Source organism: Myotis yumanensis, unplaced genomic scaffold, assembly GCF_028538775.1.
Source record: "Myotis yumanensis isolate MYYU_CA2020_CCGP unplaced genomic scaffold, mMyoYum1.0.hap1 SCAF_1, whole genome shotgun sequence".
NCBI lineage: Eukaryota > Metazoa > Chordata > Mammalia > Chiroptera > Vespertilionidae > Myotis > Myotis yumanensis.
Window position 1 is genome coordinate 49,426,299 of NW_027223752.1, and position 25,292 is coordinate 49,451,590.

Sequence of the window (25,292 nt, forward strand, 5' to 3'; positions counted from 1 at the left end):
ACAAGGTAGATGCGATGATGCCTGGGGAAGCACTTTGTTTTCTGTACCATGGGGAAGAAATGCCAGGTGGTGTCATGGTGCTCGCTGCCGGTCAGGGAGCCTGGTAGAGGGGTGAGGCAGGGACAGACTACCTTCAGAGGAGGCACAAGGGGTTTGGTCAGAGAGCCATGATGGTGGGGGGGCTGGAAATCCTCCTCTGGATTTGCACTTGATCCCCATGGCCATTAAAAGCTTTGGGACAGGGACTGATGGGAGGTGATTCAAGCGGTGTTTTAGGAAGATTGACCAGGATTTATCCACCCCTGCTCTCTAGGCCTTCCTCTTCAGTCTCCTCGTGGCCAGTGCTGTGGCTCTGTAATGAGGTCATTGTGGGTGGTGTGGGTTTTTTAAGAATCACAGGGTTGTTGATCAGAGAAGGGACCCCGTCAGCTGAGGTGCCTGCCCCCTGCTGCCTTGTGAGATGGCTGGCGGACATCACATGGAGGAAGCCAGACTCCCACATTTGGAACACAACACCCCAGACTTGTGGGGGCTGTTTTTGTGGTCCAGATGTGTTTTAATCGACTACATGACTTACTTTTGCATTCCAGTAATTATCAGGGTAATTGTCCAGTGTCCTGTATTTCCTTTCTGGCATTCCTTAGTGATGAATTCCGGGCTTCTTTAGCCCATGAAATTTCCCACCTACTTTTGGAGAACAGTGACTGAAATTGGACTAAAAGTGTGTGGACTACAGGATTTTGGAGCCAGAAGGAATCGCACCTCTGTACTCAGGCTCCATTGTTCAGTATGTGGACTAGGGGCTGGCAGAAGCCCAGAGAGTGGACATGACCTCCCTCAGCTCGAAAGCAAGGTAGTGGCCAAGTGAGCACCAGAGTCCAGGTCAAACAGTGTGTCGAGCATCCTTTGCACTGCACCTGCCCACATCTTCTCCCCTTTCCTTCTTCTGGTCCCATTCACATGCCACCTGCTGGGACCAGGGTCTTCACTGGACTGTGTTTCCAACTTTTGCTTCTTCAGACCTTCCGGATCTACTGAAGGTAGGGAGGGACCACTTAGAAGATGCAGCCTGCTGGATTTTTTTCAATTGATCATGCCACCCACAAATTCCAAGAGCCTCACTTCTCCCTTCTGAACTGCTCCCCACTTCCTGGCTCCCAAACAGCTTTCTAAGCCTGTATTCTCTTGCTCTTGGACTACTTTCATTCCTGTGCTCTTACATCAGGCAGTGCTGGTGCAGGGCTGGGCAATCAGGGAAAGCTTCCTGCAGGAGGTGGAACTGACAAGTCCTTGAAGTGGAGGAGATGGCTGGAAGGGAGAAATGAGATTTTAGGGGAGGAAAGCGAAGGCAGAACATCAGGGAGGGGCCCCAGCCTTGCTGAAGTTCACAAGAAGTTAAACAGGCCCATTGGAAGGCCCAAAGCCCAGGTCCTACACCCACCTGGGCGGGTCCTGGGGTGGTTCCGGCTCTGAGTCTGTCCTTCTGGCTGCAGGAAGCATCTGCAGTGGAACCAGCTCCTCTGTCTTGGCGAGACAGCCACCAAGTCCTCCCCACACCCGAGGAGGAGGTAGGAATCCAGTTCCAGGCGGCGAGGGAGCCAGTCACAGGGTTTATGTTAATACAAGCCCTCCCCCAGCCGGTGCGCAGCCTATTACCCTTGCCGGCCGACAGCTTAATTACCGCTGCTGCAGCGCCCCTGCTTGCGTTGCTCGGTTCCCTAAAATAATAAGGATGGCGTCACCGACTTCCCGCGGCCATGTGCTCCCACCCGCCCGTGCCTCCAGAGCTCTATTGTAGGAAACAAAATCCACACACTCAGATGCTTTTTTTTTTTTTAATCTTGGAGAGATTTTCTTTTCTTTTCTTTCTTTCTTTCTTTCTTTCTTTCTTTCTTTCTTTCTTTCTTTCTTTCTTTCTTTCTTTCTTTCTTTCTTTCCTTTCTTTCTTTTCTTTCTTTCTTTCTTTCTTTCTTTCTTTCTTTCTTTCTTTCTTTCTTTCTTTCTTTCTTTCTTTCTCTCTCTCTCTCTCTCTTTCCTTTTCTTTTTTTCCTTCCTTCCTTCCTTCCCTCCTTCCTTCCTTCCTTCCTTCCTTCCTTCCTTCCTTCCTTCCTTCCTTCCTTCCTTTTCCTCCTTTTCTTCCTTTTCTTCCTTTCCTTTTTTAGAAATGTGGTCCCTGCGTCTTTTCAAAGATCTTTAAGAGGTGTGGACACCTGTCTCAGCTACCATCAAGGCTGAGGAATACCCTCCTCTTAACAGAAACTGAAGGCTACATGGACATTTCCTGGGTCTTCCACAGGGGACTGTGGCTTCTGACAAGAGCAGCGGTACAGTGTACATGGTTCAGCAGAAGAATCACCCAGCCTGGGGTTCCTAAGCTCTACGCAAACTCTGGTCCTGGCTTCTTCCTCTGAGAAAAGGGCTAAACTAGACCAGTATTTTGCAAACCGTGGGTTTAAAATTTTTTTTTGAATGTACTAGAAAGGAGTAATTTTAACAGGGTAAGTTTTGTTTCAGTGTGTATGTCTATATGCACACAAAAAGGTATGCCCTGAGTCAAGGTGTAAATGGAATTTTTACTGCGCGTTGTGGTCAGCAAGCCACTGGCCTAGATGATCCCTAAGGCCTGTCTAGCTTTCGAAATGTCTGACTTTTCTCCCAGAGCCCGACTTTTACCCCGTGGAACCTCACTGATTTTTGCAGGTTTTGTCACACCAACTGTGAAGCAAAATTAGATTTTATGGTTACAATGACAAAATCACAAGCATTTATCACTCTAATCGAACATGTTTGGGAGAAGCCCGTTTCCCCTGTGCATTGGTGCCTCAAACAGTCTGGCCTTATAGCTAGAAATCTGCAACGGGATGGCCCATTTAAAAGCTGACCTATTTAAAACCCATGAGCGCACACACACACACACACACACACAAAACCACCGCAGGGTCAATTTGATTTGAGTCTTCTCTTCTGTGCAAGGCTGGAACTGGAAAACTAAATTGGTCAGGGACTGACGAGGTTGAAACCAAAGCTACAAATATGTACTGAAGTCTTGCTCAGTGAAAAAAGACAATCAAGGGTTGAGGTTAGTGGAAAAAAATAATCAAAAGGCGTGGATGTAAAATAAAGGGGTGGGTTTGGGGTACACTATCTTAGTTCTCCAAACTGTTCAAAGGCCTTGTATATTCCATGAGGAAGCCTTGCAAACAGCTGAGGTAACTCAGATCTGCTGGGGCCTGCCTTTGTTCTCATTATCTATCTATCTATATATCTCTGTATATATTTGATTTCAGAGAGGAAGGGAGAGGGAGAGAAAGGTAGAAATATCAATGATGAGAGAGAATTATTATCAGCTGCCTCCTGCATGACCGTACTTGTGACTGAACCCACAACCTGGGCATGTGCCCTGACTGGGAATTGAACAATGACCTCCTAGTTCATAGGTCGGTGCCCAGCCGCGGAGCCACACCAGTCGGGCTGTTCTCATTCTTGTGCTTTGACGGGGGGCACAGCAATAAATGTGTCTGGATCCAGGGGAAGAAAAATGGCTTTTTCCACAGCTGGGATGTTCAAAGTATTATTTCATTTAATCCAACCCTCAGTGATCAGCACTCTGGTCATTGCAGGAGCTCAGGAGGGGTGAGATGAGCAAGCAAGTGGAGAATGGATTCGAGCCAGGTCTGTCATGACGCCAGAGCCTGCCTTCTGTCCACCTCTCCACCTTGCCTCAGGAAACACTGGGAAAATAAAGAGCAGTTCTCACTCGGCTTCCTTTACTCTGGTTCTGGCCCCCGGAGGACTATGTTTGAGGCCCAAGTTGTCCATGTAAATCAGCACCAGCTTCACGGGCATATGACTTGTAGAGTCACACAGGGCCCCATGCTTAGAAGGGCCTGCTCTTGGGTTTAATGTGCTGCTGTCACTGTCTTAGAATTCTTAATTTGTGAGCAAGGGTTCTCATATTTTCCTTTTGCTCTGGGCCCTACAAACTACATGGCCAGTCCTGGCTTTGATATGTGTGCCCCCTTTCTTGGTCTTTCTAGGTCCCATAGTATGCCTCCTCGCTGGCACACGGGACTATAGTTGTTTGCCAGCTGTCTGTCTCCTCCTAGCCAGCCACCACACCTCCTGCTCACTGTCCCCTCAGCATTGGCCCAGGTGAACAGTGACACAGGAGCACCCTGTCCGGAGAGAGGGCCAGAGCTCTGGGTCAGGAGGGAGGAGTGTGCGCAGTTTGCTTGTCTCCGGGATACAAGACATACTGAAAACCATTGCTGCTGTTGTTTACAGAGGGAGGGTGTTCATTCAACTTGTCTTGGACCAGTTACATTGTAAATTTCATGGCTTGACTTACTCTGTGTGCCCCGCACCTACTGTTGTGCCTGGCACGGTAGACAGGACATTTGTTAAGCAGTTGCTCTGGTGTCCACTCCCCGCTAGGCTGATTATGGAGAAGGACAGTCCCTGACCTCTAGGAGGCTCGAATGCTTAATACACGATTAAATGATTCATGCAGCAGCTGCCTTTGGTGCCCCGGGATGCTCAGAGCTGGACGTAGGGGAAGGCCTCCTGGGGAGGGGAGCCTTGTGCAAGGATGAGAGCGGGGAGCAATGAGATTGGAGGACGTAGGGGAAGATCTAGAGTGGAGGGCCTCCAGGTTAGTTTAGGGACTTGAATTCCCGCTCCCCCCAGGCGGTGGCCACAAACTGGGAATGTTTTCTAGGCGAGAGTTTGCATTTTATAGGTTAACAAATATCATCCCCTTTCTGCAGAGGCTGAGCCCAGCATCTCAGGGATACAGTCAGGGTTCATTCAGGCCTTCAGCAGGGTCCTTGGCCTCCAGGCAGAGCCTATTCCCAGGAGTCCAATGTCCCTGCTGTCACAGAGGCCCCTTGGGAAGCAGAGCAGGCTCAGCGTGACTTACGTGACTGGCCAGGACCAGGCTGCAGTGTTGGGAACACAGAGGAATGGCCAAATTGGAGCCACTGTAAAGACACGATTGCAGTTTTGGAACAACCAGTGGGTTCCTCAGTAATAATGTGTTCATGTTGATCATGGACCTCACAGCTCTCGGTGGTGAGAAGTGGCCACTGCGCTCTTGCTTTGTGGACAAGTTTTTCAGGAAATACTGAGGCCGGGCAGTCTGACTTCTGGGGAACTTCTTAGTGCCCCACTCACATCTCTTTGGGGCCGAGTGTGGCTATTCAGGCTTCTCTGGGGTGTCAGCACTTGAGGCGTGAGGCAGAGGGTCCTGTGTAGGTTTGTCACTGGTGTGTCTGAAGAGCTCCTGATACACGCAGTGTCGTCCCAGCTGTTGAACTAGAAAGAGAGTAACCACATTCGGATATTTTTAAACAGCCAGTGGAGTTGGGAGAGAGTCTAAACCCAAAGTACAAATTTCCGGTTTAATTTTAACTTAGCACTTAGCTCACACCCAGGATTTGGCAGGAGGAAATGGGCCTTAGTTTGTTTTTTTTTTAAGGAGAACACTCCCTGGAATGTCAGGGATGCTCTCTTCACCTGGAAGGGTTTAGAGCAGTGGTTCTCAACCTTCCTAATGCCGCGACCCTTTCATACAGTTCCTCATGTTGTGGTGACCCCCAACCATAAAATTATTTTCGTTGCTACTTCATAACTGTAATTTTCTACTGTTATGAATTGTAATGTAAATATCTGATATGCAGGATGTATTTTCATTGTTACAAATTGGACATGATTAAAGCATAGTGATGAATCACAAAAACAATATGTAATTATATATGTGTTTTCCGATGGTCTTAGGTGACCCCTGTGAAAGGGTCGTTCAACCCCCAAAGGGGTCGAGACCCACAGGTTGAGAACTGCTGGTTTAGAGCATGGTCACCAAGCAGAGACGGGAGGAAGCGGGTGGCAATTGCGGCAGTTCAAAGTGGTTTAAGGAACGCTGGGGCGAGTTGGAGGTGTGGATAGATAGCCTGTTCCTATTCGGGAGCTCTAAGAAGTGTGGCCCTCGTCCGAGGTAGGGGTGGGCCCACTGACTTCCGCTGTTGGGCTGGCATTTTTGTTTTTTCCTGTTTGATCCATTTCAGACTTTTCACAGGCAGCTTATCTGCCATCCCCATCGACCCACAAAGAAGGGGTTTCCCCCAGTGTGGTTTGTACATTTTGGTGAAATTAGCACCCTGGGGTCTAAGCCTGGACTTGCCCCTCCTCTTTAATCTCACCCCAAAGAGTGTTGAAACCCCCAACAGGAAGGAAATGCAGAAACCCCGGGGATCCTGCACGCCCCACAGACCTACAAACCCCACAGACCTGGCCCCCAGACACCACAGGCCTCCCTTGCCAGTGACGAAGCAGCCTCTTGCTCCCTGGGGAGAGTGGGGTCCCCCAGCCCCTCTCCAGATCGGTGCTCCCTGACTTCAGCCTCATCTGAGCGAGGGCTGGGTTGTTTTGTGCTTTGGTTACTGAGGAAGTGTAACCAGGGTGGAAACTGCTGGGAGTGGCCCCCACCCGGCCGGTGGAACAGTTAAAAGAGGGGTAGAAGGGGAGCAGGTGGCTGCCAGGGCAGCTTGTTTGATTGAGTTGGGGCTCTGGGAGCGCCTGTGCCCTATATATGAGAATGTCAGAAATCATCGGGAGCCAACACTGACCACCAGGCCCAGCAGACACCCTCCTGTGACCACTCCTGCCCTTGAGAAACGGGAGAATGCCCTGTGGAGCCATTGTGGGTCTAGCACTTAGAGGGTGCCTGCTGAGGGCTCAGGAAAGAGCCCAGGATTGTTATTAATAACACAGTAGTAATAGTAGCACTTACTTGCATATTGGTCCGGAGAGGAATGGCCACCAGTTTGGTGTGGTGCTGGAGCTGGAGCCTCTGTCGGTAGAATTCCCAGGCAGCACTGTGCTGCTCCGGGAAAGAGGTCGACTTCCAGGAGGAATTCCCTTGACTCTCCAGCACCACCTCCCCCCAGCTCTGGGGCCTTCTCCTTGGCTAATGGCCTTAAGAGGAGACGGCGTTGACCCGGTTAGAGAAATCGCATGTCTGAAATCGTTGAGGGCGGATTGGAATCCGTTCTCATATTTGTCTTTCTTTGGTGGAGGTTACAGAACTCCCAAGACCTTCCAAGGAAACAGTAACTAAAGAAGATGGTGGGCCCTGTGACTCCGGCGTTTACTACAGACTGAAGGAGGGTCCTCCCTCCCCCAGTACAGTTGCTCTCCCTCCATCTGCTCTGCTCCCCTGAGGCCTGGCTTCCTGGCTCTACACTGATTTCCTGCCCTAGGGTAGGACTTATTCCCAGGCATTCTTGCCACTGACCTTGAGAAGGTGACTTGACCTGGACATCTGGCCTCTCCTGGGGACTGAGAGAGTGGGAACGGACAGGAAAGGCCCCAGGAAAGGTGGGCCTTGGCGCCAGTGCCTAGGCCCAGAGCTTCCTAGCCGTGAGGGGTTAATGCTGTGCTGTGCTCGGCCCCTCCTTGCAAATTGCCACTGTTCTGGGCTGAGCCGCGTGCATCGCTCCAGCAGGGAGGAAGAGAGCACTGATGTGCCCTGAGCTCCCCTAGTCTGCCCACTGGCAAGGGTAGCCTGAGGAGGGGCACGGCAGGCCTGCTGTGGGTCTGTTCCCCCAAGTTGGCATTTGACCCAGAGATGCCCCAATCGGAGGGGCACCTGGAGGACCTTGGCAAGATGGTCCTCCTGGGCCCTGCAGGGAAGAGCTATGCAAACTGCTGCAGGGAAGCGTGGGGCAGCCTGGCAGGCAGGTTAGAGGGTCCGACTGCTTATCCCCGAGAAGAGGCTCTAAGGGGCAGCAATCACCCTTTGGACATTGTAAGGCTGCTGCTGAGAAGGATGGGCCTATCCTTGTGACCTGGAGGTGAGAAGTCAGGCCTGGGGGTAGAAGTCCTAGGGCCGGCATGGCCAGGCGGCAGCAGTGCGTGTTTCCTGGGGGCTGCAGGGAGCAGGCAGGGTGCTGTGTCAGGCCCAGGTGCAGCCAGGAGGAATCATCTGTAAGGTGCCTGTCAGCCCTGGGGGGCCAGGGCCTGTCAGCCTGTCAGGGACCCGAGTGGGTAACTGGCATCTGCCTGGAGGACCAGCACCCCGGCTGCCCTGGTTGACTCCCTGGGTCAGTTCAGGCCTGAGACATGATCGCTCTTCTCAGCTAGTGTCCGAAAGCCTGGCCTCCGGCGTCAGCCAGGTCTGCCTTCTAAAAACCCAATGAGAGGGTGGCTTTTTTATCAGTTCTTTCTGCCTCATTAGAAACAAAGGATTTGGGGCCCAAGAGAGGAGAATCTAAGACCCCTAATAGGGCAAACTGCCTCCGGAGAGTTGGGCAGGGGCAGAGCCATAGAAGTGCCTCCGAAGACCAGCTTTTGGACTTGGTCGCCCTCAGCATTTCATTCTGGGTCCATCCTGGCTTGTGGATTTCCATTCTCTCCTTCCACATCCACTCAGGTCCCCAAAGGGCAAAGCCGAGAACTGAGATATCCGATATGGTAGCTTACATGTCTCTTAATATTAATTAAAATTAAATTAAATTTAAAACTCCGTTCTTCGGTCTCACCAGCCACATTGCAGGTGCGCAGGGGCCACCAATGGCTAGTGGCTCCCCTCTCAGACAGCGCAGGGTTTCCCTGGCCGCAGGAAGTTCTGTGGGACAGCAGTGGTCTAGCGAATGGAGAGTTGGAGGAGCCCGGTAATTGTCTCTCCCTACCCTGGGGTAGGCCAAGCAGTGACCATGGTGACAAATTCCAGGCTAGGTGGGCAGGTTATGGCTGGTGGCAAGAGCGGTGTGAGAGCAAGAGAGGGAGGGTACGCCAGCAGGAAGAAGGTCACAGACACATGGAGGGGCAGGGAGCACAGGGGCTGAGGAGGGGAAGTAGGGAGCTGGCCTCAGGCCGGTCAGGCTGGGGTCATGATGGGCGTGGGGAGAGGCTCAGAGGTCTCCTGACGTTAGAGCGAGGATCTGGAGGCTGTGGCGGTGCATGGTTAGGGTTGGAATGAGACCACCAGTGTTGCCGATGCAGCAGGGTTTACTGAATTTACCTTCTGCAGTTCAGCCGTGCGTCCTGTCTGGAGTGGCCCCTGGTTCTGCAGCTCCGCTCACCTCAACCTGAGCCCCCCGGGTAGAAAGACCAGGGTGGGCATGTGCAGTGCCGTTTTTAACGAGGGAGTGCTCCCTGGCTTTGTCTCCCGGTCCTCCGAGGAGGCCTGACACCTTTCTGCCTCGGCCCCGTTCCTTCCTCCATTCACACAGTCCTTCCCTTTCCAGGTGAAAGAGCTTGTCCTGGACAACTGTCGGTCTTGTGAAGGCAAAATCGAAGGCCTCACAGATGAATTTGAAGAACTGGAGTTCTTAAGTACAATCAACGTAGGCCTCACCTCAGTCGCAAACTTACCAAAGTTAAACAAACTTAAGAAGGTAAATGGAGTGTAGAGGAGTGTGTGTGTGTGTGTGTGTGTGTGTGTGTGTGTGTGTACATACGTGCACGTGTGCCCTCAAGCAGGCGGTGGGGGTGGGGAGGAGGAATGGCCATCACTTCATGTTTAGGGAGCATAATTGAGGGTGTATCCAGCTGCCTGCCCCGCTGTCTGCAAGGCTCTGAGCGTAGAACCTTCATTTTAAGAGCTGTTTCTGCTTTTTATTTCCCTGCCTTGTTTAGCTTGAACTAAGCGATAACAGAATCTCAGGGGGCCTGGAAGTATTGGCAGAAAAGTGTCCGAACCTCAAGCATCTAAACTTAAGTGGCAACAAAATTAAAGACCTCAGCACAATAGAGCCACTGGTGAGTCATTGGGCCCTTCCCTCTCCACAGGGCGGGCGGAGGGCGGGACTGATAGCAGGGAATGCTGCTTTTGTATAACGTCTCCCCCCCCCCCCCCCCCCCAACACACACACACTTATTTTACTTCATTTGATTCTCACTGTGTACTGTGAGATAGAGTTTGAGCAACTATTTCTGCTTCATCCGTCAAGAAACTGAGACCTAGAGAAGTTAAGTGACTGGGCCCAGGTCACACAGCCAGGCTGGCAGTCTGGGTGAAGACCAGGACCCTAGTCCAGTGATGGCGAACCTTTTGAGCTCGACGTGTCAGCATTTTGAAAAACCCTAGCTTAACTCTGGTGCCGTGTGACATATAGAAATTTTTTGATCTTTGCAACCATAGTAAAACAAAGACTTATGTTTTTGATATTTATTTTATATATTTAAATGCCATTTAACAAAGAAAAATCAACCAAAAAAATGAGTTCGCATGTCACCTCTGACACGCGTGTCATAGGTTCGCCATCACTGCCCTAGTCTCGGCTTCTGGCCTCGTGCTTTTCCTCATGCAGTGTCTGCTTCATTTTGGAAACTGGAGCTGACATTTCTTCAAGCTCCTGGCTCCTCTTTGGGGAAGGAGGATCCATCCAAGAATTAGGCTGATCCCAGAGGAGGCAAATCTGTTTTCTTCTTGGTCACTGACTGGCCCGAGGCTGGTGCCTCTGAAGGGTGAGAGATGGGTTGGCCCCGACACAAGCCGTCCGGGATGGCAGAGAACTGTGGTCTGGGAGCCTCGTGCCGGCCTTCCTCTGCTGTCTTCCTGGAGCTGAACACACCCCAAACATTCTTACTAGCCGGAACAGGCAAGTCCTGGTCAGGATATCAATTTTTACATAAGCAGGATCTGAATGACTGAATTATCTTGATTTTTTTTTAAAGGAGGTCAACTGTAAGATGTGTCATTGGTTCATTAGTAGATTTTTTGAAAGATAGAAATATTACCACACAAAATAAACACACTTATTGTAAATATACACCTAAGAGTCACTTCATACGCCATGCAACTTAGAATCAGGGAAAAGCCCTGAGGGTCGAGGTTGGAGCATTCCTCAGTTGGGTTTGTAGGTTCTTGTCCAAAAAGCACTCTTTGCCCTCTGTGGGTGCTTGGGGGATTGGTGGATGCCCCCGGTGGCAGAACGGGAAGCCACACATTTTCTGCCCATCTGTGGCATGGGGTCACCCACTAGAATGGCCTTCCCATGGAACTTCTTGTCAAGTCCTCCTGATCGGAAAGCAAAACAATTTTGTATATCTGAAAGTCTTGATTTCATTACAAAAGGAAAAATGTGTGGAGGTCTATCTGTGTGTTTGGGAGGTGAGGGACCAAGTGTATAAAACACTGTGGATCAATCATTGTTAGAGATCAGATATAAACACACACACACACACACACACACACACACACACACACACACCATGCTCCTCCCACCCAGACCACACGTTTTTGTAGCTTCCTTTTCCTAGGATCAGTGTGACCGATGGGTTACACTCACCACTAAAGGGTGGGCCACTGCTTTGGTTGGGGGTGCTGGGCTCACCTACCCAAACCACAGCCCAGATTCCCTCCCTGCCCTTGACCCTCTGCTGAGAATGGTCAGGTCTCTATCGTGAGCTCTTGAGAGAGCAACCTGGTTCCTGACATTGACCGTGAGGGACAGTGGCTTTAGTCACCTGTTAGGCCTGGCCCCACGGGAGCAGGGGCTTGGCCTGGGGCAGGGTATTCTTGCTATCTGTGTGACCCTTCCACTTCCTGGGCCTCAGTTTCCTCAGACACCAAGCAGGAATATATGAGCTTAAACCCTCTTAGATAAAGCTTTTCCAAAGCAATTGTATTCATGTTAAGTGCCATGAACAAAATCTGGATCCTATGCCGGTTTTTCTCTTGTCCTTCTTGACAGGCAGCATGGTGGAGAGTATGCACAGGGGGGAGGCGGGGCTGCCAAACCCCAGTTCTCTATTTCCTCATCTGGAATACGAGTGAATGATTATTTCTACCTTATCAGGGTTCTGAGGACAAACTGAGTTAATACACAAGTGCTGTGTTGACTCCTATTATTCTAGCAGCAGGGGTTAGTATGTTGGCTCATGCTGCCATGTTAGTTCCCGTCTGGCCCCTCGTCACAGGGGCAGGCAGCACAGCTCCTGTCTCATGCACCAAGAGAGCCCCACCTTAATTTAAGCAGAATGAAAGTGTGGGCATTGGATGAGATTTTAACGATAAAATCCAACCCTTCATTTTCCAAGTGAAGAAACTGAGGCCCATCCCCCAGGGGTGATGTGTTTGGGTGGACATTGTGGCCACGCAGAACCAAATCAGAATTCTTTACCCCCTGTGGCCTCTGTTCTTCACACTGTCTCACTTCATCCCCACCTGCTCCCCTGGGTGGTTTCCCCTCTCCCCACCTGTCCCCTCCTCTCCTGCCTCCCACAGGTCACTCCCTGCTGACTTTATTTTTCTGCTTGCAGAAAAAGTTAGAAAACCTCAAGAGCTTAGACCTTTTCAATTGTGAGGTAACCAACCTGAACGACTACCGAGAAAACGTGTTCAAGCTCCTCCCACAACTTACATATCTCGATGGCTATGACCGGGACGACAAGGAGGCCCCTGATTCCGACGCCGAGGGCTACGTAGAGGGCCTGGAGGAGGAGGACGAGGAGGATGAGGATGGTGGGTGGCCGAGGGAAGGCCAGGGCAGGCCTGGTTCCTCCCTGCTTTACAGAGGGGTGGCCTGCGTGTTGGGAGGCCCCGCTGGCTACTGAGGGGTAGGACTGTCAACCTCCTTCCAAAGCTATGGAAGGAGTGGGGCTCTCTGCTATGCTTACTGGTGTCCCTAATCTGGGCCATTGGTTGACTCCCCTAAAAGAACTGTGCGTGAGCCTGAGAAACATCCTCAGACTCTGACTGTATAGTAACTTTTTAAAGACCATCTAGCAGAAGCCTCAGTTGGTTTTTTGTTGTTGTTTTTTCCCCCCTTTCCAAAGTCCCACTGGAATGACTCTAGACTCAGACACTGTCCCAGGGAGGGGTGAGCAGATAGAGGAAGGTGGGGTATGGTCTGAGGTGTCCAGTCATGGAGCTGGAGAGGTTGTGGGGCCCCCTGGTGGCTGCAGCCCAGAGAACCACAGTCCAGGACTCGGGGGTGTGAACTTGGGAGCCCCAGGGACCCGGGCAAGTAGAGGCTGCAGGTGGCATGGTGGGCTCCCTGGCAGTGTGGCGAGCAGCCAGGGTTGCAGGGAGGGAAAGGAAAGGGTGCCTTCTCTTACCTTCCCTCGTCACCAGCGTAGTGTGGCTTTTCCATGGGTCTTCATGGCCAGAGTACAGTTGAGAATGGAGATACTTGCCTGGTTAATTCAGACCCAAGATTTTGGTTTTCCTTGTTAGATGGGAGTATTTTGCAAGATATTCATGCACTTTGTGACACAATATAAAGGGCCCAGGACTGGAGTCCTGAGACCAGGTTTCTAGGCACAAACTAATGTGATGTGTGACCTTGAACAAGTCACTTCTCCCCTCTGCCTCAGATTTCTTCTGGGGGTGGGGAACCTTTTTTCTGCCAAGGGCCATTTGGATATTTATGACATCATTCGAGGGCCATACAGAATTATCAACTTAAAAATTAGTCTGCTATATTTGGTCAAACAATTAACTCACCCCTAATGCCTTGGCAGGGCCAGACCAAATATTTCGGGGCTTTATACAACCTGTAGGCTGATGTACCCCACACTTGCTTTAAAGTGAGCAGTTTGGCTGGATGCTCTTTCTAAAAGAATTAATTTCTCAGCTTTCCCGGCTGTGAAATTAATTCATAACTGTTCCTCTGATCCCTCCATTTCTCTGTGGTCTCAACCTCCACAAAAGATCTCTCATTTTTGTACAGCTAGGGGAGGAGGACTTGTCGCTCACACCACTTCAAGTGCTTATCTTCTGGATCATTTTAGGATGTGTTCTGTCACCTTCAGGCATCTAGGCTTTGGGCCTTGGTGGGGTGTGAGGTCATAGGCCCCACACTGAGGACCTTACCACCCCTGCCGGGCCCGCCAGCCTGGGGCCTGTGCTGTGCAAGGGAGGAGCCAGCTCACCACCAATTCATTCTTGTCCCCATTTCCACTGCACAGAGGAAGAGTATGATGAGGATGCTCATCTAGTGGAAGATGAAGAGGATGAAGAAGAGGAGGAAGAAGGTGAAGAGGAGGATGTGAGTGGAGAGGAAGAGGTCAGTGCCTGGCTGGGTGGGGTACCATCTCCCTGAGCCCCTCTTACTTGCTGCCTTTGGGTCAGTCCCAGGAAATGCCTCAGTAACCTTGGGAAGCGCAGGAGCCCTGGTTGGGGAAATGAGTCCATTTCAGGGCCCTTTATTGGGCTGGTTTGAACGAGGCCAGACTTGCAGCAAGCCCTGGGAAGGTGGATGAGGAGCGGGCGAGAGGGGATTCTGGAGGCAGGTTAAGAGGACACCTCACCCGCTGGGGTAAGCCTGGCCCTCGTTTCTGTGTGAAATTAGTTCTTACTGCAACCGTGTCCCCATGTCCTGCCCTCCTGCATCCCTATGTTAATTCACTGAGCACTCACAGTGTATTAGGGAAAATCAAAGACTGCCCTAAGCTGATGGATAATGAAAGACACTGCTGGATCCCAAATCACAGTGACAAGGGTCTAGTGCACAGAGTGGGAGTAGTGCCATTTTCTTCACACATTGACTGGTTCCTAGTTTTTTGGTAAGTCTGTGATGTGTCTGTGAGTGGTAACATAGCACAGAGATTTGGCTGTGTGTCCCTGGACAAATTCCTTGACCTTTCTGGGCCTATTTCTTCATCTGTGAAATAGCCATCTGGTTTTTAAATAGGGATCAACTCACTACATTGTCAAGAGGATAAACTAATTTATGAGTAAAATGCTTAAGGACAGTGTCTGACAAGGGTGTTTGACCACTTGCTATTTTAGGCTTTCACACCCTTCCTTCTCCAAGATGCCGGCTCAGCGTGCTGGGTTTTGTATCGGGTGTTCTGAATCTCTCTAGAGCAGAGTCATTTTCCATGATTTGTTCAAAATTCTGCATCAGCTCTTGCTGATTATAAAAGTTAGACGTGGGGAGGTTTAAAATGATAACAGCATGGACAAGGCTCCTGGTTTCTCCCGGTTTTCTGTCTCCTGATTGAGCACACAGACACCCACCTGCCGAGCACACCCACCTGGGCAGGATCTCCCAGCCGGCACAGCCCAGGCTTGGGAGAGGCAGGCAGGTCCAGGCGGGGAGGAGAGCTGGTCGATGGGCTTGGTTCCTGCCTGGTCTCGGTGCAGTTGCTCTTCTCCCTGAGTGTAGGCTGCTAGGCTCACCTCTGAACCCTTAGGAAAACAGGCCTCCCCCCCTCCCAGGACAGGGCAGTAAGTCGTGTTGACTAATGCGCTTCTTTGTCTTGTTCTTCCTGCCACAGAAGCTGCAGCGTGCAGGGTTGGGGTGTGTATGTGTATGTGTGTGTGTGTGATCTCATTGACCATCTGCAGATTTCCAGCTTTCAGTAAAGGAGAGCTTACACACACACACACACACACATACACACACACACTCCAGTCTCAGCAAACAGACTGATTAAGGAATTCTTTTGTGACATAAAAGGATATTTCCCTTGACAAAAAGAAGTCTATCACCAAGTTCTTTTTAAACAATGGCTTGCCTGATGCTTTAGGAACAGTGTTCAACAGGCAGAGATTTAACTAGCATGTAACACGGGAGCAACATAAAGCAAGGGTCCTGTGTTGAGAATGAAGTCACACATCTGGCTGGATCTTACCAAGCTGGGATGATGCCCTCAGTTGAATTTATTCTCCCCTCCACGTGGTCCAAGTTTGCAAGATGGTGCTGGGCTGTGTGGGGTGAGGTTGGACTTGCCCACAGAATCTGTGTTTGCTGGAACTGGGGTCTTCCTTGAAGCCAGCACTAGATTGAGGACAGATGGAAGGATGGCCTACTTTCCATGGCAGAGAGTCTGCTTGGGAACCTGTTCTCCTAAGAGAGCAGCGCGTTGGATTAGAATGCTGCCTGAGTTGTAGGGACTTCAGCTCAGGAGCTCTTGACCTGGGGTAGGAACCACACCCCCCTGACGTTGTTTGCAAGTATTGTATGTGATAGGGGTATTTTCTGGGGAGGAGTTTAAAGCTTTCCATAGAATCTTAAGAGGGGTCTGTGATGGGAAAGAATGTCCTTGCATGGGGCTCTGAGAGGCTGGGGATGACCTGCCTTTTTTGAGATCAGTGCTGGGGAAAGTGGCTTCCTCGGCAGGTCCGTGGCCCGGGGCACTATGATGACGGCACACATCTTCTCTCCTAGGAGGATGAAGAAGATTATAACGACTGGGAAGTAGACGATGAGGAAGATGAAGAAGAGGCTGCTGGTGGTATGGCAGCCTTTGTACTCTCGGCTGGTAGCAGCTAGCCCCTTCAGTTGACAGTAGATTGTGTAGACCCCAGGGACCTGGCAATGGGCAGAACATGCCCATCTGAGGCTGCAGGTGCCTGCCTGGCTTTGCAGATGTCCTGGCTCAGTTGCCAGGAGGGCAAAGCTTCCTAGATGTCTGGTCCCCTGGCTTCAGTTGGGGGGGGGGGGGGGGGATAAATCAGAGGTGGGGCCGCTCTTTAATCTGAATGCTTTTTCCTTACTCTTCTAGAAGAAGAAAAGGGTCAGAAGCGAAAACGAGAACCTGAAGATGAAGGAGAAGAAGATGACTAAGTGGATACCTATTTTGAAAAATTCCTATTGTGATTTGACTGTTTTTACCCGTACCCCCCAAATCCTGACCCCCGAAACTTATTTTTTTCTGATTGTAACGTTGCTGTGGGAACGAGAGGGGAAAAGTGTACTGGGGGTTGTGGGGAGAGGGTGGGCGGGAGGGGGTGGAATAAAATACTATTTTTACTGCCACTCTTTATTTTTCCCCCTACTTTTTTTGTGTCTGTTTTTGTCCCTGTAATTGCAATAGCTGAGTACACACCAAGTGAGCATTTGTTCCATGCCCTCAGAGAGGATGGTTTGGAGGTCTCTCACATTTCCTGGTATCTCCTGAGTCTCTTGAGTTGGTTGGAAGGCCGAGGCTGCCTCGGTTTGGTTTCTCAAAGCCCAGGAGCGACTGAGCACCAGCCACATCTTACCTCTTGTTCTGGTTCACGTGGTTTCTGCATTTCTTGGGCCTGTTAGAGACATCCAACGCCCGCCCTGGTTTTAAATAGCAACCTAAAGGCGTATTTTGGCACTGGCTGGGGACAGTCCCCATCTCATTCCCTTTCCCTCTTCACAGATGGTGGTGGGCTTCGTTCTACGAAGAAGACTCTGATGTCACTCTTAGGAGTAGGAGCTATGAGCCAGAGAGCTGAAAACAGCAGGCTCATGAGTAAAATGGATTTGGTGGTTAGAATGAAAAGAGAAGAAGCAAACCCTTAACCGTTAACCTCTTTAAAAGATTTTTAAAAAACTCCCCTCTCTTGTTCTGTAAAATATTAGAACGCTTTGTTTTACAAAATGACAAGAGAATTCTTCCACATGTACTCCTGTGCTTAGACCGTTTTTACAAAGCTAAGTGCAGGAGGTGTTGCTGCATGTCGGCTGGGTTTGTTTGTTTGTTTTCATACGCCCGAGCACGGACAAACTAGCGCAAAATTGTATTTTCTTACCTAGTGGGAATCTGAAATGACTGCAAATTCCTAGTGAATGTACAGGTTTGCTTTCATTGTCCTCTTCTGGATTGCTTTAGAAGTGACGTGTTTCCTGGCCCGTGTTTCATCTGTACAAAAGAGCATCTGCACCAGTTCCTTTCCTCCCCCTCAGAAGAGCCAAACTTTGAGTTTTATGTCTGTTTGTCATTGATAAATTTCAATAAATCTTTTTATACAACTTTTTTGGGATGGCTTCTTTGAGTCCAACAGGCCATTGATCTAAGATGCGTTCCACACCACCTGCTCGCTGACAGGGCTCCCTGACAACATATCTCTTCTCATGGGATGTGTAACCCGATACGACGTTTGGACACTTTGGTCTCAAAGCAAGACTCAGCAGTGTGCTTTCTTCATGAAAAGCTTCATGTTGGAGGGGGGAGAAGTGTAAACAGAAAAAGATAAAAAAAAACCAAACAGTCACCAAAATGTTAGGCCAACCTTGGGACCATACCTTATTCTGAGTACCTTCCATTGTTTTGTTGTTCAGACTGTAAAATAGAACATAGGCTTGAGAGCCTCAGGAATGTGTGAACACATTTGTTCCTTATTGACTTAGCATTATTATGGTCATTTCTCTACCTCTAACGGGTCTTCAAAAACATCTAAGGACAGGTAGCGGCCCACTAACTATTCTGATGTGTTCCATCCTAACCAATGGTTAGATGTCATTTCCAGCTTAGCACCACAGTGGACATTCTGTTACACGTTTTGAGGATTTCTTAGAACAAATGCTTAGTAGTAGTGTCATGGCACCAAAAGCTGACATGTCTAACACTTGCATGCAAGGTGCTGTGTTTTCCAGAAGGGTTATACTAATGTGCTGTGGTAGTTTATACATAGGCACATGTCTTCATCCTCAGCTTTGTAGCCTGGAACCCCATGTGAGCCCTGGCTCCTGTGCAGTTCCAGTAAGTGAGGTGCACCTCACTATTGGGAAACCTCACCCCACCCTCTGGGTGGTGTCCTGGGACTCCAGCACTTCGCTTTGGAGATATCTCCTGACTGTGTGTAGGATGGGCGGTGGCCTCCCAGAGGCCCGGTGCTGTGGGAAACGGGGGCCGTGAGGCTGAACGAGGTAGGCATGTTCTGTGCCTCCGGAGCTGGTGAAAGAACACGGGAGTGGGGTGAAATTGAGAGCCGCTCAGGCCTGGCCTTGGGTTTTCTGGCCCTGGCTCCCTTTCTGGGGGTTTTAAGGATCAGTTGACTCACACAGATATGGAAATAGATGCTATAAAAATGGAAGCTAAAATAGACTATGACTGGGTTCATGCTGATGGGACTGAGGGAGGCAAACTCTCTATCAATCATACTGAGCATTCACATCAGCCTTCGAGTAAAAGTCTCATTGTACCTGTTTCATAGATGAGGAAAACCGAGGCCCAGTGCCTTGAAGGTAAGAAGAGGTGGAGCCAGGGTGAAACCCAGGTCTGGACTATTATCAAACCTCGTCATGAATGGCAAGGAGGAGGAGGAAGCTTAGCCAGAGGGGAGAGGCTCACATTTACTGAGCTCTGGCTGTGTGCCAGGTACTGTGCTTTCCACGCAGCATCTCATTCTTACTGAATTCTCACAGCCCCCTTAGGTAGGTGCCATTACCCAGGCCATACAGCCAGAGAAGAGCATCGGGAGTAATCCAGGGAGGGGTGGTTCCAGAGCCAGCCCCCTTAACACTGGAGTGTCTCCTGCTTCCCGGAGACACCTGTATGAGCCGGCTGTGTAAAGCAGGTGCTCGCTCACCTTGCCCAGTGCACCTGGTGAGTGAGGTTTCCCCACCGAGTGCTAGCAAGTGCCCTATGGACCCTTGAGAGCTGAAATCCCCCAGTCACCAGTCACCCCTCTCATGTCATGAAAGAGGAAACTACAACCCAGAGAGGGTGAGTGATGTGCTCAAGGTCACACTGCAAGGGCCCACTCCTGGGCCAATGACCCGCTCCTGGGCTTCTGCACCAAGTCTCCCGAGGCTCGCCGGTTGCTGGGAGGCCAGCGGTTGAGAGTCAGTAGATACACAGCAGTGTCTTCCAGGAGGAGCAGCCCAGCCTCGGGTGGACAGGATGTCGCGCGCGCCACGGCACATCCGTGTGTTGTCTGTGGCTTTGGAGTGCATCCTATATTTTTTAAATATTCATAGTGGGTTTGGTTCCCCAACAGTGTCAGGCTAGTCACCCCTGAGAAGGGCATTTCTTGACGCAGACTAGTGCCTGGAGAGGAGGAGGCTGATGCTGATCCTAGATTATGAGCTTCTGCTCTTGTCGTAATTTATATCCATTGCCTCCCTCTTCCTCACACGGATTTCACAGAGGAAACCAAGGCTCAGACAAGCTAGACAACTAGCCCAGCAAGTAAGTGGCAGCTAAGCTTCAAACGTGTGTCTGACACTGGAGATCTTGTTCTTCTCCACTGTGTTCAAAGAGCCAGGCAGACAAGCAATTTGGTTTGTCTCATCTGCTGACTTGCAAAGACTGTTTTTATCCTGGTTCAGAGACTCATTGTTCCTGGTTGGAAGGATTCCCACAGTGGGTCCCTCCTATAAGCAGCTTTGGACAATGGTGTCCCTGAGTCCCTGGACCAGCCCTTGGACAGGCCTCTGTGGCAGGCTGGGCTCAGGGCTGAGTGGGGCAAGGAGAGGTCTGGAGATGGTTGGACAGACGAGGGCAGGTCTGAGGCTGATCAGGCTGACGGAGGCCCTCTAGGCTGCCACCTGTGGCTTGGGAGCTGATGCCGGGGTGCCTGTGGAGTTGCCTGCCAGGCATCCTCTCCTCTTGGTCTGGCAAAACCACTGCAGAGACTCCCATGGACATGGCCCATCCCCCTTCCTGAAGTTCAGGTGGGGCTGACGGTCACCGCTCTGGTTCCTGGGCTGAGCAAGTGACCTAGTGCTGGCCAATCAGCATATTCCATACTCTGACCAGAGTGACTGATACAAGGAAGGGCCTGGGACACAGATTGGTAAAATGAGGTTTGGTCCCTGGAATTTGAATGAGGAACTTCCTGCTGTGGGTATGGGGCTGGGGTGAGGGAGGCCTAGGGGAGTGGGGCCAGTACAATGAGTGAGGACACCAACGCGGATTTAGAACTTACCGTTGGGCCTTGCACATCATTTTGCTTCTTTTTCATAAAAACCCTATCAGGCAGTAATTATCCCCATTTCAAAGATTGAACACATAAGTACTCGCTAAATATTCGCTTAGTGCCAGACACCACACTATGCGCTTTATAGGAGTCAACCTAATGTTTCCCAAATTTCCCTGATAAGAATCCCTAGGGCTTGTCAGACTGCCAGGCCTTCCTCGCCCCTGGGAATTCTGGTTCTGTCGCTCTGGACTGGGGCCCAGGAATCTGTGTTTTAACAAGTACCCAGAGGATTCTCATCATTGGGGACATTTGGGAAATGCTGCATTAAACGTAATACCCACAACAGCCCAGGGAGGAGGGTGTTATGGCCCTGCTCACTCAATGTTGAGGAAAGGAGGCTCAGAGAGGTTCAGTAACCTGCCCAAGATAACACAGGTGGTGAGTGACAGCTGGGATTTGAACCTGGGTCTACGTGACGTTCACACTTCTTGGAGAAAGGGGATGCTAAAAACTACCTGTGTGTCTCACAGGTCATGAGATGGAGGGAAAGATGGGAAGGAACATTACAAAGTGGAAAGCAAAACTGCTTTTGGAAAAGAGAGAGATGCCAGTGTTATGAAAAAGAAGTCTCAGCAACCCAAATATTTTCTGCAAGGAAGGGAAAACAGTCCTACAAACCAGTTGGTCATTAAGATAATCCATATGAAAGTGGTTCCCTCCCCCCGCCACACACACACTTTTAAAATTTACATACAATAAAATTCACTCTGTATCAACTATCACGATACAGTATATTGAAGATCTTAGTTGTAAAAAGAAGTGGATTTGCACTAAATTTTGCTGATGGCTTTCGGAGGGCCCTCAAGCCTTGACCAGGGCTCAGGAGTTGGGAGACCTGGACCCTCTCCCAGCCCTGAGACTAACTCGCTGGGTGATTGCATACAAGTCACCTTTACGTCCTGTAAGAAGATCCATGCAGACTAAATGGCTCTGACAGCCTTAGTCGGTAGTTGGTGGTATATTCTTCCCCTCGCCCTGAGGCCTTCAGGTAGGTCTCTCTTGACATTAGTAAAGCTGTTTCCTGCCAAAACGACGAGGTGGCAGCAGGATAGATCAACGTGGGAGAAACAGCCTCTGCGGGCAGGAGCACTCGGATGCAGAATTCACAAAAGGACCTTCTGAGGTCTGACGATTGCCTGGGCCAGTGAAGAAGCCGAGATAAAACAGCATGGCACGTGTGATCTCATTTCCTACTCACAGCAGAGTTCTCTTTGAGGTAGTTATTCTCCCCAATTTCCAGATGAAGAAACGGGTTTAGAGACATTATGAAACTTGCCAAGATCGCATCGCCAGGAAGGCACTACTGCTATCAGCACGCACAGCTTCCTGGCCTGAAGGATGGGGGTATTCCCTCAATTCTCAGGGCCTGTGCAGCCTGCAGCTCACTGCAGCAAGATTCATCTCCGAATCTTGGTTTGACTAATTTCACACCTTTTCTCAAGAATCCAGCTCTCAGGCCCCAGCGCGGTCCTCCCACTCATCTCTGCAGTTCTCCAGACTGTGACAACACCAGTCTCCCCACAGTCCCTGGGAACAGATGTCGTGCAACAAACATGACTTGAACCTCGGGAATAAGGAGAACTGATTTCTACCTCTGGAGACAGGGACCCTAGATGTTTTGAAAACAACAACAACAGCAACTCCTTCCAAAACTTGAAAAGTAGAAAGGGGCAGCATGCTGGGCTAGAGCGAGGAGGCCTGTGTGACCCGGGAGGAGCCTCCTCTCTATAGGGTCTGCCTCCCAGAAGTGACAGGAGATAGAAAGCATGTTTGTATGCTGGTGGGAATGAGCCAGTGCAAGGGGAGGCATTGATGAAGAGAGAGAGAGACAGAGAGTCTCAGAGAAAATCAGAGGCCTGGGATTCTGTGTCTAAATAGAAGTTCAGCCTTTGGTAGAGGAAAGGACACTTCATCTTTTGAACAGGAGAGAAAGGCTATATAGGTCCATGTAGGTGGGTAAATTTGATGGAGGGAAGATGGCAAAGTTCCTGTCTGCTTTTGCAGAAAATAAGAGGCAAGATCATCAGTGGGGGATGGGGGCTGAGAGGGGCAGAAGGCAGGCAGTTGTTCTGGAGGGTGGGGAACAACCACTCTCGGATGCCTGGGAGGGGGGAATGGCGACCATGACTTTATTTTTTGAAAATTTTTTTTCATTATTTTTTTTGTCTTTATTTTTTTAAATTAAATCTTTATTGTTCGGATTATTACAGTTGTTCCTCTTTTTTCCCCCCATAGCTCCCCTCCACCCGGTTCCCACCCCACCCTCTGCCCTTACCCCAGCCCCCCATCCTCATCCATAGGTGTACGAGTTTTGTCCAGTCTCTTCCTGCACCCCCCACACCCCTTTCCCCCCCAAGAATAGTCAGTCCACTCCCTTTCTATGCCTCTGATTCTATTATATTCACCAGTTTATTCTGTTCATCAGATTATTTATTCACTTGATTTTTAGATTCACTTGTTGGTAGATGTGTATTTGTTGCTCATAATTTGTATCTTTACCTTTTTCTTCTTCTTCCTCTTCTTAAAGGATACCTTTCAGCATTTCATATAATACTGGTTTGGTGGTGATGAACTCCTTTAGCTTTTTCTTATCTGTGAAGCTCTTTATCTGACCTTCAATTCTGAATGATAGCTTTGCTGAGTAAAGTAATCTTGGTTGTAGGTTCTTGCTATTCATCACTTTGAATATTTCTTGCCACTCCCTTCTGGCCTGCATAGTTTCTGTTGAGAAATCAACTGACAGTCGTATGGGTACTCCCTTGTAGTAACTGACTTTTTTTCTCTTGTTGCTTTTAAGATTCTCTCTTTGTCTTTTGCTCTTGGCATTTTAATTATGATGCGTGTTGGTGTGGTCCTCTTTGGATTCCTTTTGTTTGTCTGTGCTTCCTGGACTTGTAAGTCTATTTCTTTCACCAAGTAGGGGAAGTTTTCTGTCATTATGTCTTCAAATAGGTTTTCAATATCTTGCTCTCTCTCTTCTTCTGGCACCCCCATAATTCGGATGTTGGTACTCTTGAAGTTGTCCCAGAGGCTCCTTACACTATCTTCATATTTTTGGATTCTTTTTTCTTTTTGTTTTTCCAGTTGGGTGTTTTTTGCTTCTTCGTATTTCAAATCTTTGACTTGATTCTTGCAATCCTCTAGTCTGCTATTGGAACTCTGTATAATATTCTTTATTTCAGTCAGTGTATGCTTAATTTCTAGTTAGCCCTTGTTCATATCCTTGAGGGTCTCACTAGATTTATTGGGGGTCTCACTGAATTTATTGGTGGTTTCTAGAAAATTCTTGAAAAACCTTATAACTATGGTTTTGAACTCTATATCCAGTAGTTTGCTTTCCTCCATTTCTGTCATTTGTGACCTGTTTCTTTGTCTCCGCATTTTTTATGCTTCCCTGTGTTGATAGAGTGGCTTTCTGGGCTAGGTGTCCTATAGGGCCCAGTGGCTCAGCCTCCCCAATTACCTGGGGTGGACACTCTTGGTGCACCCCTTTGTGGGCTTTGTGCACAGTCTTGTTGTAGTTAAGCCTTGATTGTTGTAGGTATCACTGGGAGGAATTGACCTCCAAGCCAATTTGCTGTGAGAATCAGCTGTGTCTATGGTGGGAGAACTTCTGTGCTGGAGACACCCTCCTGGGGCAAGACTTGCTTCAGTGGGGCTTTGGTGCTCACTGAGTCTGCCCCTTGAGTGTGTCCCTTATGGATCTGAGGAGTTGTAATCTGGATGGTCCCACTCTGACCACTGGGTACACTGGCTCTTGGATCTCTAAGGAGGTGCTAATTTAGCCCCTACCTGAGGCTACCCAGCAGGAGCTACTGAGAGATCTGCAGATTCCTCTTCTTAGTTTGGGATTTGGAGGTGCCCAGATGAGGCCCAGCTGTGAAGCAATGCAAGCTTCTGTGGGGCCTTGGGCCTTCTCTTGGAAGTTCTGGGTCTCTCTGACCCAGCTGCAGTTTGTTAGGTAATTTTCAGATTGCAAAGGGCCAGGTTATTCATATGCAAAAGCCTCTGCCCACAGCTTGAGTGGGGTGGGGTCTCAGGGAATCAACAGGGCAGAGCAAACAGCTATGGCAGATCCTCAGTCCTACCCTAAGAGGTCCCATGTCTCAGTGTCCTGGTAATCGCTGTAAGCACCTCTGAGAGAAAGCCGCCCAAGAGTTCCGATGGATGCCAGACAGTCCAGTTTCTCCCGGTATGAGTCTGGGTCCCCAGAGACTCGTCTGGAACTGGAGTTCAGAGCAGTTGGGAGCTTGTGTCTCCCTCCCAATTGAAAAAGACAACCGGGTCCTCAGTTGCCAGCCCTTCCCACGTGTGCTTCCGTACCTCTGCACTTTACTTCTGCACCACCTCTGAGTCTCAGTGTGCTTTTCTCTTTCCTTCTAGTTGTAGAATTTCCACTCAGCCAGCCTTCCTGTGGTTCTGGATGATGTCTGTTTTGTCTTTTAGTTGTATTTTTGAAGTGGTTGTACGAGGCAGCAATTTCCGGTGCTTACCTATGCCGCCATCTTGGTTTCCTCCAGTCATGTCTCTTTAAAGGAGGAGGGAAGAGAGATGGAACAGTGATGGGGAACCAGAACAATTCTGTTTCAGGATTGGGGCGTATGAGGGAGGGGGACTTCTGTGGCCCAGAAGACTGCTGGGGAGAGGGGTCATCAGAGTA

At 49.8% G+C, this 25,292-nt stretch overlaps 1 protein-coding gene across 1 annotated transcript in view; it reads left to right on the top strand.

The window, feature by feature from the left end:
* ANP32A (acidic nuclear phosphoprotein 32 family member A) overlaps nucleotides 1-17,682 on the top strand; it is a 41,542-nt gene extending 23,860 nt beyond the window's left edge. Inside the window, exons 2-7 of the mRNA XM_070420341.1 lie at nucleotides 9,246-9,395; nucleotides 9,637-9,759; nucleotides 12,265-12,466; nucleotides 13,915-14,012; nucleotides 16,122-16,188; nucleotides 16,459-17,682. Coding sequence (XP_070276442.1) covers nucleotides 9,246-9,395; nucleotides 9,637-9,759; nucleotides 12,265-12,466; nucleotides 13,915-14,012; nucleotides 16,122-16,188; nucleotides 16,459-16,520 — 702 coding nt within the window. The 3' untranslated portion in view covers nucleotides 16,521-17,682. The remainder of the gene's footprint in view (nucleotides 1-9,245; nucleotides 9,396-9,636; nucleotides 9,760-12,264; nucleotides 12,467-13,914; nucleotides 14,013-16,121; nucleotides 16,189-16,458) is intronic.
* Nucleotides 17,683-25,292: the final 7,610 nt, after the last annotated feature.